The following is a 14342-nucleotide window of genomic DNA, read 5'->3' on the forward strand; positions in this document are numbered from 1 at the left end:
CTTTGTATTACAGTAGCACATAGAGGGCTCCTAATGAAATCGGGATGCCACCAGGCTAGGAACTGTACAAACCCATAGTCCCAGACTGTCCCTGTCCCAAATAACTTCCCATTTGGATAGTGAAGGGGTGGGACCGGAAACAGAGGCATGGAGAGTTGAAATATTCTGCTTGTGTTCACGAAGCAAGTCCGTGGGAGAGCCTGGGATAGAAACTAGGTCTCTTGAGTCTCTGTCCATTGCCTTAGCTACACTCTCTCTCCCTAAATACAATGAAATTCAAACTGCAAAAGTGCAAAAAAAAATCTGGAAAATAATAAACTGGGCTGCAGAGCGTCCCTAAAAGGGAATTACTTGGAAAGGTTTGGAGCTCTTGGAGCACAGTAAAGTAGATCTGAATCTTGCACCGCAAATGGCAATAAAGCAGCAGGAGTGTATAGATAGATGGATCACATCACAGAGTAAGGAATGCAACCATGCTTAGAATACCTTGTATTGTTCTGGGCTCTTTGTTATGAGAAGGAGATCACTAAGGTAGCAGAGGAAATTCAGAGAAGAGCTACAAATGACCAAGGGGCTGGAGAAAAAATTGGAAAAAAACAAAATGCTTTGTTTGACTAACCAGTGCCAGGGTGTGATGGTTCTCAGGGTGCCCAGGACCATGAGTCACCTTATTTATCCCATCTCGCCTCCAGCAACAGGAAGACTTGTTTGTGCTTTACTGCATGTCAGCTCCCTTAAACCTCTAGTCTGTTAGCCACGCAAACAATCTGCTCTGGGCTATGCCAGCTCTTACTTTGCCTTGCAGGTAAACAGTAGGTGCAGCCCAGTCCCCAAGCTGCTTTGAGGCATCCCCATGTAGTATTCAGCCTCTTATCCATTGAACACTCACAGGTGAATAGACAACCTTTGTCTGGCAGAAACCTGTTTATCAGCCCTGCCTTGATTCAGACTTTAGGAACAGTGTCACTAGACATACATAACTTTTTTTACATAGCAACTGTATGTACATTTCACAACAATATTAATGAACAGTGTGATCCTGGCTTTCATTTAAGATCTTACATTACAGTCGTTGTTGAACCAGAATGTATGTACCATGATCCAGCTATCCTTGTAACCCGCTTTCCTAGTTGGCATTGAGCAGTTCTTAGGGTCACACAGAGTGATGCCATGATTCTCCAAGTATTTGAAGGGTGTGGAGGCTGAAAGAGGGGGAGGACTTGTTAAGAGTGACCATCTGGCTGCACAGCAGGGCTCACAGTTGGAGCTGTGATGGAATAAATCCTGGGTTCTCTGTGGCATTTTTAGAGTCACTCTTCCAGGTACAGTCACACTTTAAAAGCTTAGTCTGCTGCTCAGTTCTGATTTGTATTGAGCAGCTGATTCTGTCAGGGCAAATGCGTGAGAGGGAAGTTTAAGAGAAGGGATCTGCTCATAGGTTTTAATCCATTCTACATGCAGTGTCTCTCTAAAGAACCGTTGAAAGCACTGGAAGTGGGGGGGGGGGGCTTTCCTATCAAGCACAAAGTGGAGGTGTTTATGTTGCGTGGGAAGCTTCTTGGCCTTTCTAAAAATCAGGGTGAGGCAGCCAGTGAAAGAAGCTGTTTCCACTGACGAACGTGGTGGAAAGGAGTCTACCTGTACAACTGAGCATTTCAGTGAGAGGTTCCTTTCATGCAAACACCTCATATAATACTGATGGTTTCCTCTTTGATGCCTTGCCTGCCCTGTATAGAGCTAAGGTTTTCTCTCCTGTCTGAGCATTGTGCATGGGGCAGTGAGAGTATTTATTGTCACTTACAGGATAGGCGGGAAGTCACCTTACATCAGAGACTGTTCTTACAGAGAACATAATAGTCAGAGGTAGCGTTTTCACAGAGTGCATAATAGCTGTGGTTTGCCTGAGATGTAGCTTTAAAAACCGGCATTTAATTTGACCTAGATCTTGATAAGGATGTGGAGTCCTTGACATTGCTATCTGCAAAAACAGTTTCTTTTATCCCATTGTGTTGATTCATTCTCGCAATGCAAACGCACTTAGCATCTGTTGCTATATACATAGCGCTGAACACTGTGCCCTGTCTGGATGATTACAAAGTGCATGAATGAGTCCTCCATTTTACTGCTGAAAATATATATTCATACAATTTGTATGCTAATAAAAGGCTTCATACATGTCTTGATAACATCCAGGACCACAACTATACTAGTACTTAGAAAAAAGAAAAGGAGTACTTGTGGCACCTTAAAGACTGACAAATTTATTTGAGCATAAGCTTTCATGGGCTAAAACCCACTTCATCAGATGCCTCTGTCTGTAACTGTATGAGTTTTTTCATGAAGTTGATGGATTTCTACTTCATAAGGCTAAATTCAGTGCCTTGGTGACAGGTTTCAGAGTGGTAGCCGTGTTAGTCTGTATCAGCAAAAACAATGAGGAGTCGTTGTGGCACCTTAGAGACTTACCATTTATGATCTACCTTTACTCATATTTACAATGCAACCTTTTCATCAGGAGACAAGGCAGGAAGGTAGCCTTGTGGTTATAGCACCTAGCTGGGAATTAGGGTAATCAGACAGCAAATATGAAAAATCGGGATGGGAGGGGGAATAGGAGCCTATATAAGAAAAAGACCCAAAAATCAGGACTGTCCCTATAAAATCAGGACATCTGGTCACCCTACTGGGAATTAGGAGACCTGAGGCCCATCTCCTCTGCTATAGTGAAAACTGACTCTCTTATCTAGCACTTTTCAATTATAGATCTCAAAACACTGGTAAGTCTCATTAGCCCCATCTTACAAAAGAAGCAGCTGAGACAAAGGTTAGGAGACTCACCCAGATCGCAAAGCAGGCCAGTAGCAGAGCTGAAATAGAACCAAAGTGTCCTGATTCCCAGTCAGTGCCCTATCCACTGGGCAATGCTGCCTACCCTTGCTCTAGGATGTGGATGACTCCCGCAGTTTATTCTCGGCTCCAGATTGCATGGCCATGGGACAATCTTTTCTGCGTCCATTTCCCCATCTATTAAATGGGGATGATCATGCTTGCCTACCTCACTAGTGTGTTGGGAGACTAATTTTATCAAACTGCTTTGAGGGCAATGGATAGAAGAGCCAATATGAGAGCAAATAATTGTTATGCTGCCTTTGTGCCAAAAGTTTTAACTACTAAGATGACTTTGGTTTAAGCTACTTTATTTGTTGGCCTGGATCTTTACATCTAGTCTAAGATTTTTCCAAAGTCCCTAGTGATTTTTAAGTGCCTAACTTATAGATCTCTTAAAATTAGGGTTACCAACTCTGACTGAAGCTATTCCAGGAGATTTCCCCCCTTCCCCCCGATGTAATGTCATTTTCTTAAATATCATATTAAAATCTCCTGGATTGCTTTCAACAGTCACCAGGAGGACGATGCCGAGTCCAGGAGACTCCAGGCCAATCCTGGAGGGTTGGCAACCCTACTTAAAATGTTATGCTTGTCAGAAAGTGCTTGGCATCCCAACGTGGGCACCCAAAATGACTTGTCACTTAAAAAAAAAAAATCTTAGCAGTGACTTTAACAGTCGTAATATTGCTTTGTGGGTGGAATGGAACAACTCTGAGGAATGGGTCATTTAGATCTTAAGGGTGCAATCAAATAAAGAGAGTTGTGTTGGTTTTTTATTTTTTGACTGCCATAAAATCAGTGCCATGTGGGACGGGCTGTCCACCCTACACAAGGCAGAGCAGATTAAATTAACCTGATAGGCAGCACCTGGGGGAGAGCCAGGGATTCAAAGGCCAATTGGTGAGGAACCCCAGCTAGGCAGGGGCAGGTTGAGCCTATGAAAGCAGCAAGCTGAGAAGAGAAGGGAGCTCCAGAGGAAGTAGTCTACAGTCACTCCCTGGGAGAGGGATGGGGGAGTTTGGGGTGACAGTCTGCCAAAAAGTTACAGGGAAGTAGCCTATAGTTACTCCCTGAAAGGAGAGTGTTAGGACCAGTAAACCCCAGGGGGGCAGAGGATAGAATAAGGAAGTAAGGAGTCCAGGGAAATAGCCACGTGGTCTGGGAGCAAGCCGACTGCCGTTCCTAGACATAGGGTCCCTGGACTGGAATCCAGAGTAGTGAGCGAGCCCAGGTGGGTTTTTCACACCCCTTGGCAATGTAGTTATATCTGTGTAGGTCGGTAGGGTAGACCTGGCCTTAGTTTTAAGGCACCCCAGGTTGCGTTTGTAGTGCTGGCAGTCTCAAAACAACTAAAGCCACAACCCTGCAAATGACTTGTAAATGAAGCACATTTGACTTTATGAAAGTTACAGGCTAGAATAAACACAGACCAAAACACAACATTGTTACAGACTTACCTTTCTGATCAAAAAATCCTTCTTTACATGTATTAATAGAGGCGTTCAGAAAGGAATCAGCTAGCCACTTGGAGGGTGGGGGGAGGGATTTATAACTTCACCTTAAAATGAATCCTCTGCTGAGACTGGAACTCAAAACATCATCTTCTGTATGTCAGTCTAACCTGTCTTCAGTAGTTTTGTGGCTAATGCACAGGACTAGAACTCCCTATCCCACGTATTAAAGATAGGGAAACTGAGGCACAGAGGTTATGGGTTCGATTGTGACTTTAGGCCCAGTCCTCACCAAGAGGGTAGTGCATGAACTGCATCACCCTAGGAGTATCCCCAATAGCACTGGACCTCAAAGACCCCTCTCTGAGTTGCAGTGTGCCCCACTGCCCCCCACTACTTCCTTGTTTGATGGGGAGATGGTAGTTTGCTGGCCTATACCAGTAGCACATTCTACCACCCCATGCACAAGGTTGGCTACTCTGGCCAGTGAGTATTGGGGTGGAGCCAACATTATCTATGTCCATCTGCTGTCCCCATTATTCAAAATGTATCATGAAAATATAGGAAATTTTCAGGGTTTTGGTTTTGGGTTCTGTACTCTTTCCCGTTTGGCCATTGAAAAAGGGGGGCATGGGAGAAGAGTGGGGAGGAAAGAAAATCTGTACATTTTTCATTTTTGTGGTTTTTGTCTGAATTTGTTTCAAAATATTTTTTCATGGCCCTTTTTATAATGAAAAGATGTTGACCAGCTCTAGTTAGGAGTAAGCAGGTACACACAGCTCCCACTTACTCTTTCGCAGGCTACCTGTATGTTGGGCCTGCAGGAGTATCTGGGCTGCTCTTACTCGGTTACATGGACTTGTATTCAAAATCACAACTTGGCCCCAAGTAACTTGATTAATGTCATGCAGGAAGTCAGTAGCAGAGCCTGGAATATATTCCAGATCCATGTCTCCTGTTCTGTTAACGTATTCCCAGGACTACGTTGCTCCCTTCTAATGTGGGATTTGTTTTGCTGATACTATGGGTATAGTGCTTTGGCCTCCATTTGTTAGCATGTGCTATTTAATAAGAGTCTAACAAAATGCAGGAGAAGATGAAGAAGCTGTGAAAGAAAAAGCATAATCGCAATGTAATTCATACTCTTTTTAAAGGCAAACATTGCATTTATAGCAAACAAGCCACGAAAAGAAAAGCAAGCAGGAAAGACGCTTACAGCGTTAAATATTCATTAGTGTTCTACATGCTGCACATTCTAAAAATAAGGTATGTTTCAACATTGCTACAGTAGGTGATTGGGATTTTCCCCCCTCCTCTTACAATGCCATAGCAATTCAGACTGCTGGGAAGTCACCGTGGCAACACCTTGATACTACCTTTTGTTCAGCTGATGATCTGGCTGGTCACATGATCCCCGAGCAGCGCGCACACAAAATGTAACACAGCAGCTGATCTTATTGTCCTGTTTAGTGACATAGTGAATATACAGATCACCATAAGGAAATTTTACAGGGATTTATTTCAGGCATGACAAGACAGGACAGGATCACTGATTGCCACTTCTCTGAAATGTTACTGTATTGTGAATGACTCTCCTTTTATCACAGTGTACGGGTGTATAAAGACAGCTGGATCACCATACACTTCTTGATTAAACACCCCTAGCAAAGACTGGTGTGCCAGAAAGGTATTCTTTGATCATATTAATTCTATGTAAGGGTATGATGGTGATTTAGGACTTTGTCCTGCAACACGCTAAGTATTCCTGTGTAGAGTGCATTTCTATCTTCCACTGATCTCAAAGGGGATTGAGAGCTCTCAGCATATTTCAAGACCAAGCTGTCCTTAAAGACCAGACAGTACCACAGAGTTTGGATCCAGATGATCTAAACTTTCCCAGCCTTTGTGGGTGTTTAGAGTTTGAGGATTTGGTTCATCTATTGTCAGGGGTCAACTTCAAAGCTTGGGTCAGTATCTGGATTCACATCCTATCTTTCCCAAAGTTTACGGGTGTTCAGCTTCATTCGGGGGGGGGCTTCATTCAGGCCCAACTCTGGTAATGGTGAGTAAACCTAAAAAAATTACTGGATATTCAAAGAAGCATCAAAGTTGAGATGCTTCTATGATTGGAAAATAGATCCTGCCAAACTAACCTGATATCTTCTGTTGATGAGATTACAAGTTTGGTTGATAATGGTGGTAGTATTGGCATAATATACTTAGACTCTATAAGGGGTTTGACTGGTACCACATGACACTTTGAAAACTAGAAAAATATAAAATTAATATGGCACACATTAAATGGATTAAAAACTGGCTAGCTGATAGGTCTCAAAAAGTTGTTGTAATTGGGGGGAATCATCGAGTGTGTGTGTTTCCAGGGAGTCCTGCAGGGAATGGCTCTTGGCCCTACACCATTTAACACTTTTATCAATAACCTGAAAGAAAACACAAAATCACTGATAAAATTTGCAGAAGACCCCAAAATTGGGGGCGTGGTAAATAATGAAGAGGACAGGTCACTGACTCAGTGATCAGGATAGCTTGGTAAACTGGGCACAAGCAAACAATATGCATTTTAATGTGGCTAAATGTAAATGTATACATCTAGGAACAAAGAATGTAGGCCATACCGATGGAATGGGGAACTCTATCCTGGGAAGCAGTGACTCTGAAAAGATTTGAGGGTCGTAGTGTATAAGCAGTTGAACATAAGCTCCCAGTGTGACACTGTGGCCAAAAGAGGTTACTTTACCCTATATTTGGCACTAGTTTGACTGCTGCTGGAATACTGTGTCCCATTCTGGTACCCACAATTCAGGAAGGATGTTGATATATTGGAGAGGGTTCAGAGAAGAGCCCCAAGAACGACTAAAGGGTTAGAAAATATACATTATAGTGGTAGACTCATGGAACCCAATCTATTTAGCTTAACAAAGAGAAGACTAATGGGTGACTTGATTACAGTCTATATGTACCTATGTGGGGAACAAATATTTAATAATGGGCTCTTCATTCTACCAAAGAGTGCTATAACATGATCCAATGGCTGGAAGTTGAAGCTAGACCAATTCAGACTGGAAATCAGCTGTAAATTTTTAACAATGGGAGTAATTAATCATTGGAGCAATTTACCAAGGGTCATGGTGAATTCTCCATCACTGACCATTTTTAAAATCAGGATTGGATTTTTTTTCTCTAAAAGATCTGCTCTAAGAACTATTTTGGGGAAGTTCTATGGTCTGTGTTATACAGGAAGTCAGGTGATCACAATGCTCCCTTTTGGCCTTAGAATCTATAATAAATTTATAAACTGGATTATATGACTAAATTGCCTGTGATAGACACTGGACTTGATGCAGGAGGTCCCTTCCAGTCCTCTGTTCATAGGATCCTGAAGCATGATCTGGGGTGCTTTTGTCCTGTGACATTGTTGGTGGATTTCTAGTAGGGCTGTTCAGTGCATAGATTGTGTATTACCATGTGTTTGTACGGGGCTCATTGCAATTAGACCTCCTAGTGCTTCTCTAATATTAGTAAATAGCATGGGTTATGTTTAGTGTCTGCTTTTTTTTTTTTGTAGTTGCTTCTAGAGGAAATAAGCATTGAAGATCCACACAGAGATTCCCTGCCCCAAAGAGCTCATAGCTCGAATACACAAAGAAAATAAGGAGAGAGATGTTTTACAGACAGGGAACGCAGGTACAGAGAGAGAGTGATCTGACCGAGGTCACACAGGAAGCGTGTGTGGCACAGTCAGGGCTTCCACCCGCATCCGCTGGATCTCAATCCAGCGCCTTAGCTACGAAATCATCCTGCCTTTCCCTAATGAGGACATGATCCCATGGAGTGAGGACAGGGAAACGTCAAGTGCAGCTGGCCTGCTGCTCTCCAGCCTTACAGCACTGGGTTCCTTTCATCCCATCCTCTTTCCTCTGGGTCTTTCATTTACAAGCAGCACCCTGGAGTGAAACAGACAGGGGCGGGTGTATTCAGCATCCTCCGGAGTTGATACTCCACTCAGCTGCTCGGGAACTGCCTGCGGTGCTGAATAGGGTATTTGAGAAGAGCATGTTGCTTAAAGCTCTGGATCTGGAATATGGTGTTTAAATAATAACCCCAGAAAATCTTCTGTCTCGCCACACCTGTAATTGTGACGTTTGTCCGTCTTGTTAGCGACTCCAGAGAGTGGTTACTTGTCAGCCACACAAAAGGGGGCGAGAAAATTCAGCTTATTAATAACCCTCCTCATGCTACCACAGGAAATGCAGAGTCCCGGACCCTCCGGGCTTGTCCCGTGTGACCTGATCCCTGGGCTTGGGCTAAGATCACTTGTCCCGTGCTGAACGCATTACGTAAGACAGGGAGCGTTTGTCAGAGACTCCGGTACAAATCTGGCTGCAGGCAGCTTATGCAGAGAGGAGGCTGGCGAGAGGAGAGCGCCACCAGGAACGGTGCTCCACGGGGCTGCCGGTTTCAAGTTCGCCAGGTTGGCTGGGTGGCTCCTCGGCTGGAAGGGACGCGTCCCTGTTGGTCATGGGGGAATGACCGAGGACGGGAAGAGGAACTAAACTGGAGGACGGATTGGCATGAGGATCCAGCCCCAATGGAAGGGCTCCTGTCTCCGATGAGAACCAAGGTAGGCGCGGGGAGAGGGGCGGAGGCTGGTTAATGCCTTGGGAAGCTGCTGTCACCCTGGGAAGCGGAGGGGAGGCGCGGGGCTGTCTGGGCGAGCAGGAGACTCGCTCCGCTTTTGTCTCCCGGCTCTTGCAAAACTGCCCTTGGGAAGGCGACTCTGTGGAGACGCGAGCCGAGCCGCCGCAAAGGGAGATCAGCCCTGGCCCCATCGCTCTTTCTCGCCGGAGAGGACCTTTGCCCACGAGTTTTCCTTTCGGGGGAGACAGTCCGCTCTTGACTGGAGTTTCCCACCTGAGCCTCTCGCGTACGGGGTGTGTGTGTGTGCACACAGACACCCAGGGCGCTGGTCCATTGAATGACCACCCGCGGGGCGGGGATGCTGCCGGGGGCCGGGGCGACACTTTCCAGGCGTGGAAAAGCGCCCACCTAGGCAGAGACCGGTGCGTGCTCTTGCCCCGCGTGCCGACCTGCGGATGCGGAGCGGACCGGGGCATTTGCCTCCGCGCTCTGAAAGAGAAAGTAAAAGTGTTGCGGGTTCCAGGCGCGGTTTGACCGGCGGGTCCCCCGGCTTCTCCGCTCTCCTTAGCGGGGCCGCCTTCCACTCGGGAACTTTGAGCTCCCAAAGTACATTCAGTCGGGGGCGGGAAAGCCCAGTGAGTGGGGTTGGTTCTGCAAAATCTGGTGTGCCAGAAAGGTGTTCTCTGGTCCCTGTTGTGGGATTAAAGGGTACGAGGGGGGACTGAGGACTCTCTCCTGCCACGTGCCAAGTATTCCTGTGGCGAGAGCACTTCTCGCTTCCACGGACCTCGAAGGAGATTCAGGGCTCGCAGCATATTTCAAGACGGGGGTGGTGGATCCCGATCCTACATTACCCAGTCGCTACCGACACATACGGCGTTGGGCGACCCAGCTCCAGTCTGCCGTAGCTTAGCATTGAGAGAACTGGTACAGAATGAGAGTTCTCGGCAGCAGCCAGGCTGTCCACCGTGCAAACCATTTAAGGGTGTGTGTGGAGCGGGGGGGGGGGGAAGATGTAAACCCGCTCCCCCATTTCTGCTACCCGGAGTTCTGCACGGATACTCTTACCTTCATTACTGGGTACTTTTAAACCTCTGTTTCCAAGCTTTTACTATTAAAAACACAATACTGCCAACAAAGGGCTACATCATAACCCTGTATCCAAGTGATGATTTGTATCACTGTCTCGCTCCTTTTTTGTTTTGCATGGCAACTTGGGAATGAGGAAACCAATCGGGGCATCCCCATTCCTTGTTCGCGTTAGAGTGTATCCCCTCTGCTGGGCGTGATAAAACAATGTTGCTGACGGCATTTTAGAAAACGAAAGATTCACATGGTAATTTCGGGTCAGGCATCTGCACTTACTATGATTAAAGGTGGATATGTCCATTTCACTTAGTTCTTCTAACGTGTGTTTTAATCAGACGTATTTGCAACAAGATTTCAAAGACTGACAACCGCATCTTCCTTTGCACAGAGGGAAAGTCGGTAACGTTTGGGGTGATGTTTCCATTGTGTGTTCCTGTATCCACCCTTTTGAAATTCTCGCCTTAGGCAAGGTAGCATGGTATTGGTGCGTTATCAGGCTAAGGTTGGAATTACATTTGGATGTGACTAATATCCACACCTGCAGTATCATTTATGGTAAATGCACATACAGCTATAAAAATGATAGAGTAAAAGAGCTGGAAATTTAATGCCAGTGGGCTGGCCGCCTAGCCATATATTCGGCTTGTCAATCTAACTTGCATCATAAATGCAGCTGGAATTTAATAAAAAGAACAGGAGTACTTGTGGCACCTTAGAGACTAACAAATTTATTAGAGCATGAGCTTTCGTGGGCTACAGCTCACTTCATCGGATGCATAGAATGGAACATATAGTAGATATATATACTATTCTGAAACCTGGAATTTAATAGTAATACTGTTAATAAGACTTCATTGTGACAATTATGTCTTCAAGGTTATTTATTGTTCCTTCAGAGGAATCTGTGGGAATTTAGACCCAGACCTCTCGGTCCTGTTGTGTTCTGATAGAATACTAAGGGTCAGACTCAGATCGCAATTATCTTGGTGTAAATCCAGAGTCACCCCTTTAAAGACAGACCGCCATTTTGTTTATATTGGTGCCAGAGTAACTCCACTGAAGGTATAAGGCCAGATTCTGAACTTGGTTAAATTGGAGTAAATTTGGAATTTCCCCATGGAAGCTCCATGATGCAATTACTCCAGAGTAACACCATGTAACAAAGGTCAGAGTCTATATTTAGGTTTGTGTGCAAAAGCAATGTGAAAATTACTTCAAGGTATATTTTTAATTCACTTATGTTCTCTCCGAAGTCCTTGCCTAATGGAGAATTGAATATAAATACAATAACCTCACAAAATAAAATCTTACAGTAAATGCAGATAGCTAGAATTTTTCCATTGCATTATGATGAGGTGCAAATGAACATTTGCTTTAAAAATTTAACTTTCCATTTCCTGAAATCACGTGCAGATCTATTTCAAATGCTCAAATCTAGAGAGCGCATTTTAAAACAAACCCACACAGAATGCTCATTTGTCTACATGGATAATTAAAAGCAATAGGCCTGCTTCTTACGTACACTAAGTCCCTTTTACAGTACTTTGGCAGGGTGAAGGGGCCAAAAAGTGATGTAAACTGCATTCACACCTTTCTTTACGCTGTTAGAAAAGAGTAAAGGGGCCTTACTGTGAATGAGATTCTGTTAATTTGAAGATTAGAAACACTCTTCCAATAACAGGTTTCAGAATAGCAGCCGTGTTAGTCTGTATCCGCAAAAAGAAAAGGAGGGCTTGTGGCACCTTAGAGACTAACAAATTTATTTGGGCATAAGCTTTCGTGAGCTACAGCTGTAGCTCATGAAAGCTTATGCTCAAATAAATTGGTTAGTCTCTAAGGTGCCACAAGTCCTCCTTTTCTCTTCTAATGCTATGCTCCTACGTGAGACTTCAGTCTATTATTTTGCATGGAAGTTATATCTGAGTTTCAGATTCCATAAAATGTTGATCCATTTGGTCACTGAAGCATGCTAGGTTTCTGTATAGCATGGTTACTTAATAACTTAGCAACACTTGAAAATATTTGAGGTAATTTGGACATCAAACAGTAATTGCAGTATACCATGTAATAGACTTCACCAGAGTAAATCATGGGTGCTTAATGCATTTATACCTTAAAATTTGCCTAAATGGCACATAAATATGAGTAAGGTTAAGGCAAAGTAGAGTAGTGTGATGGTAAATTAAAATTAAGGCAGCTAAGTGGAATGCACCTGTGCACCTTGACTGCATTTTTGTGTTTGATGGCCATATTTCACATGACTTAAAATAAGGGAGTGATGCACTACCACTCTAGGATAATCAGACTTAATTATGACTTTAAATATTACCAGCACATATCAATTGGATTCTTTGTTCTGCCTAGCATGGTTTGTGTTTCTTAACATATGCAATACTATTAATAGAAATCTTAACAAATGAACACATACAATGGTGATGCAACATACCACCTTAAAAGATTAGGAAGTTGATGGAATACAGCTGGTCTTTAAAAGAAGGAAGAAATGTATAAATATAACTAGACACTCCCTTTTGATTTGTTTTATAATCCTCAAGCACTCAACAGTTCTCCTTAATCCTCAATGCGCTGCCTTCGGTGAATTATACTGGCATAAGAATTTCAGTAATTTCAGTTTCTCTGCAGCTAACACATGCCAATGTATGCTACTGAATTTGCAATGAGCACCTGGCTTGAACCATGCAAAATTGGCTAACTGTGTATTGTTTTTCTCCTGGGGAAGCATGGGTTTGCAAAGGGGGAGGGGGAATTATCAAAGCAATATGTTTTCTTTGGACTGACTGAAAGAACTTTTGAGTGAACTTTTCATCTGTTCACAAATGTATGCAGAGGGTAAATGGAGATTAATTACCATTGAATTGACTAAGCATTGCATCTAGAGATAATGAATTTTTAGTGTTCTGTATACAGAGAATTCAGCTAGGGAACTCAATAAATACTGTGTGCAATGTGTAGATAGAGCTCTCAATGGGGCTGGTCTCTGTTATTGAATCTTATTAACTTTATCTGTTTATTATAGGTTCTTGGGATTAGCAAATTCCCATGGTGTTACTGTTTTTTGTTGAACCTTTCTTGGGGCTGCATTAAAGACTCTTTATTTTTCAACCACTAGATCACTCCTTCTGAGTGGTTGAATTACCCCTTGTGTATTCTATAGATAAGTTCATTCCTTACGAAGCAATGTTGATAAGCCCTGGAAGATATTGCATCCATGTTCTGCCTTACTTTGACAGCCATTGGATGATGGAGTCACTGGGCCATTGAGATTGATGGAGGGAAATGGGAGAGGGACTTCTGGAGTAGAAAATGCCCAACCAGCTCTACTCAGTAGTTAGAGGTCTTGGATGTCTGATTACTGTATTTTTTTTATTGTCTCCTCTTGATGTGAACTGAAAAATGAAGTTTTCAGAAACAATAGAGAAACTCTGGTGTGCATTTTTTTTTTGTCCTAACAAAAATTTTCTATTAAGCTCCAATCCATCAAATCACTTGAGTGTGTTCTTAACTTTAACCTCAGTGGGACTGCTCATGTGTTTAAAGTTAAGCATGTGCATAAGTGCCCTGGTGAATCGGGGTTAAGCATTTTTATTCTATCTTTAAGAATTACACGAATGTTGTAATACAATATATGGGAATCTTTCATGTAACTTCTGCATGACGTATTAACATTGACAGGTCACCATGTGGGCCCAGTTTTCCGACAGAACATGCACATCGCTCCATTGGAAACTCAAATCACATATAAAGAGGCACTTATACATCTAAATTTGGGTGTCCTATTTAGATATCTACCTATGAAAATTGGGCATTGCTAGTGTACAGAGGGTGGAATTTTCTCAGTCACCTAAGGGATTTGAATATCTAGCTTCCACTAACTTCTAATGGGCACTGAGCACCCAAAGCTCTAAACTCCTCCCCCTGCCACCAGGTATGTTATCCATGTATAAGATATAGTAGGTGATCTGCAAAGTGTCAGTAATATCTGAGGGTAGTACAATATTCTGTGTAACAAATTAGAAGGATGCCTCTGTCTCTCGCTGTGGGGTTAATGATGCTGTGTGCGAGATGTGCTGACATTGTAGATAGTAAAGTATAATTCAAAAAAATAATGAAGAGCTAGGTCTGTCTTTATTAATCATAGTGTTACACATGTAGGTGTTGTATGGGTGTTACCAAAAGCAGAATTTAGCTTCATATTTGAATAGATCTTTCCTATAGAAAAGTTAAGGTGCATTTTAA

General features: G+C 43.4%; 1 protein-coding gene across 8 annotated transcripts in view; it reads left to right on the forward strand.

Annotated features, from left to right (window-relative positions):
- Window positions 1–14342, forward strand: part of FRMD4A (FERM domain containing 4A) — a 552335-nt gene that overhangs the window by 136711 nt on the left and 401282 nt on the right. For 2 of the 8 annotated variants that reach the window (XM_074942601.1, XM_074942599.1), the window contains exon 1: window positions 8455–8979. The exons of 1 other annotated variant lie outside the window; for it this stretch is intronic. In XM_074942601.1, coding sequence (XP_074798702.1) covers window positions 8752–8979 — 228 coding nt within the window. In that variant the 5' untranslated portion in view covers window positions 8455–8751. Of the gene's footprint in view, window positions 1–8450; window positions 8980–14342 lie in introns of those variants that run through there. 5 more of the 8 variants (XM_074942600.1, XM_074942608.1, XM_074942597.1 and 2 more) reach the window with 5 other exon arrangements.

The sequence above is a fragment of the Natator depressus genome, chromosome 1 (genome assembly GCF_965152275.1).
Source record: "Natator depressus isolate rNatDep1 chromosome 1, rNatDep2.hap1, whole genome shotgun sequence".
In the NCBI taxonomy this organism is placed as follows: Eukaryota; Metazoa; Chordata; order Testudines; family Cheloniidae; genus Natator; species Natator depressus.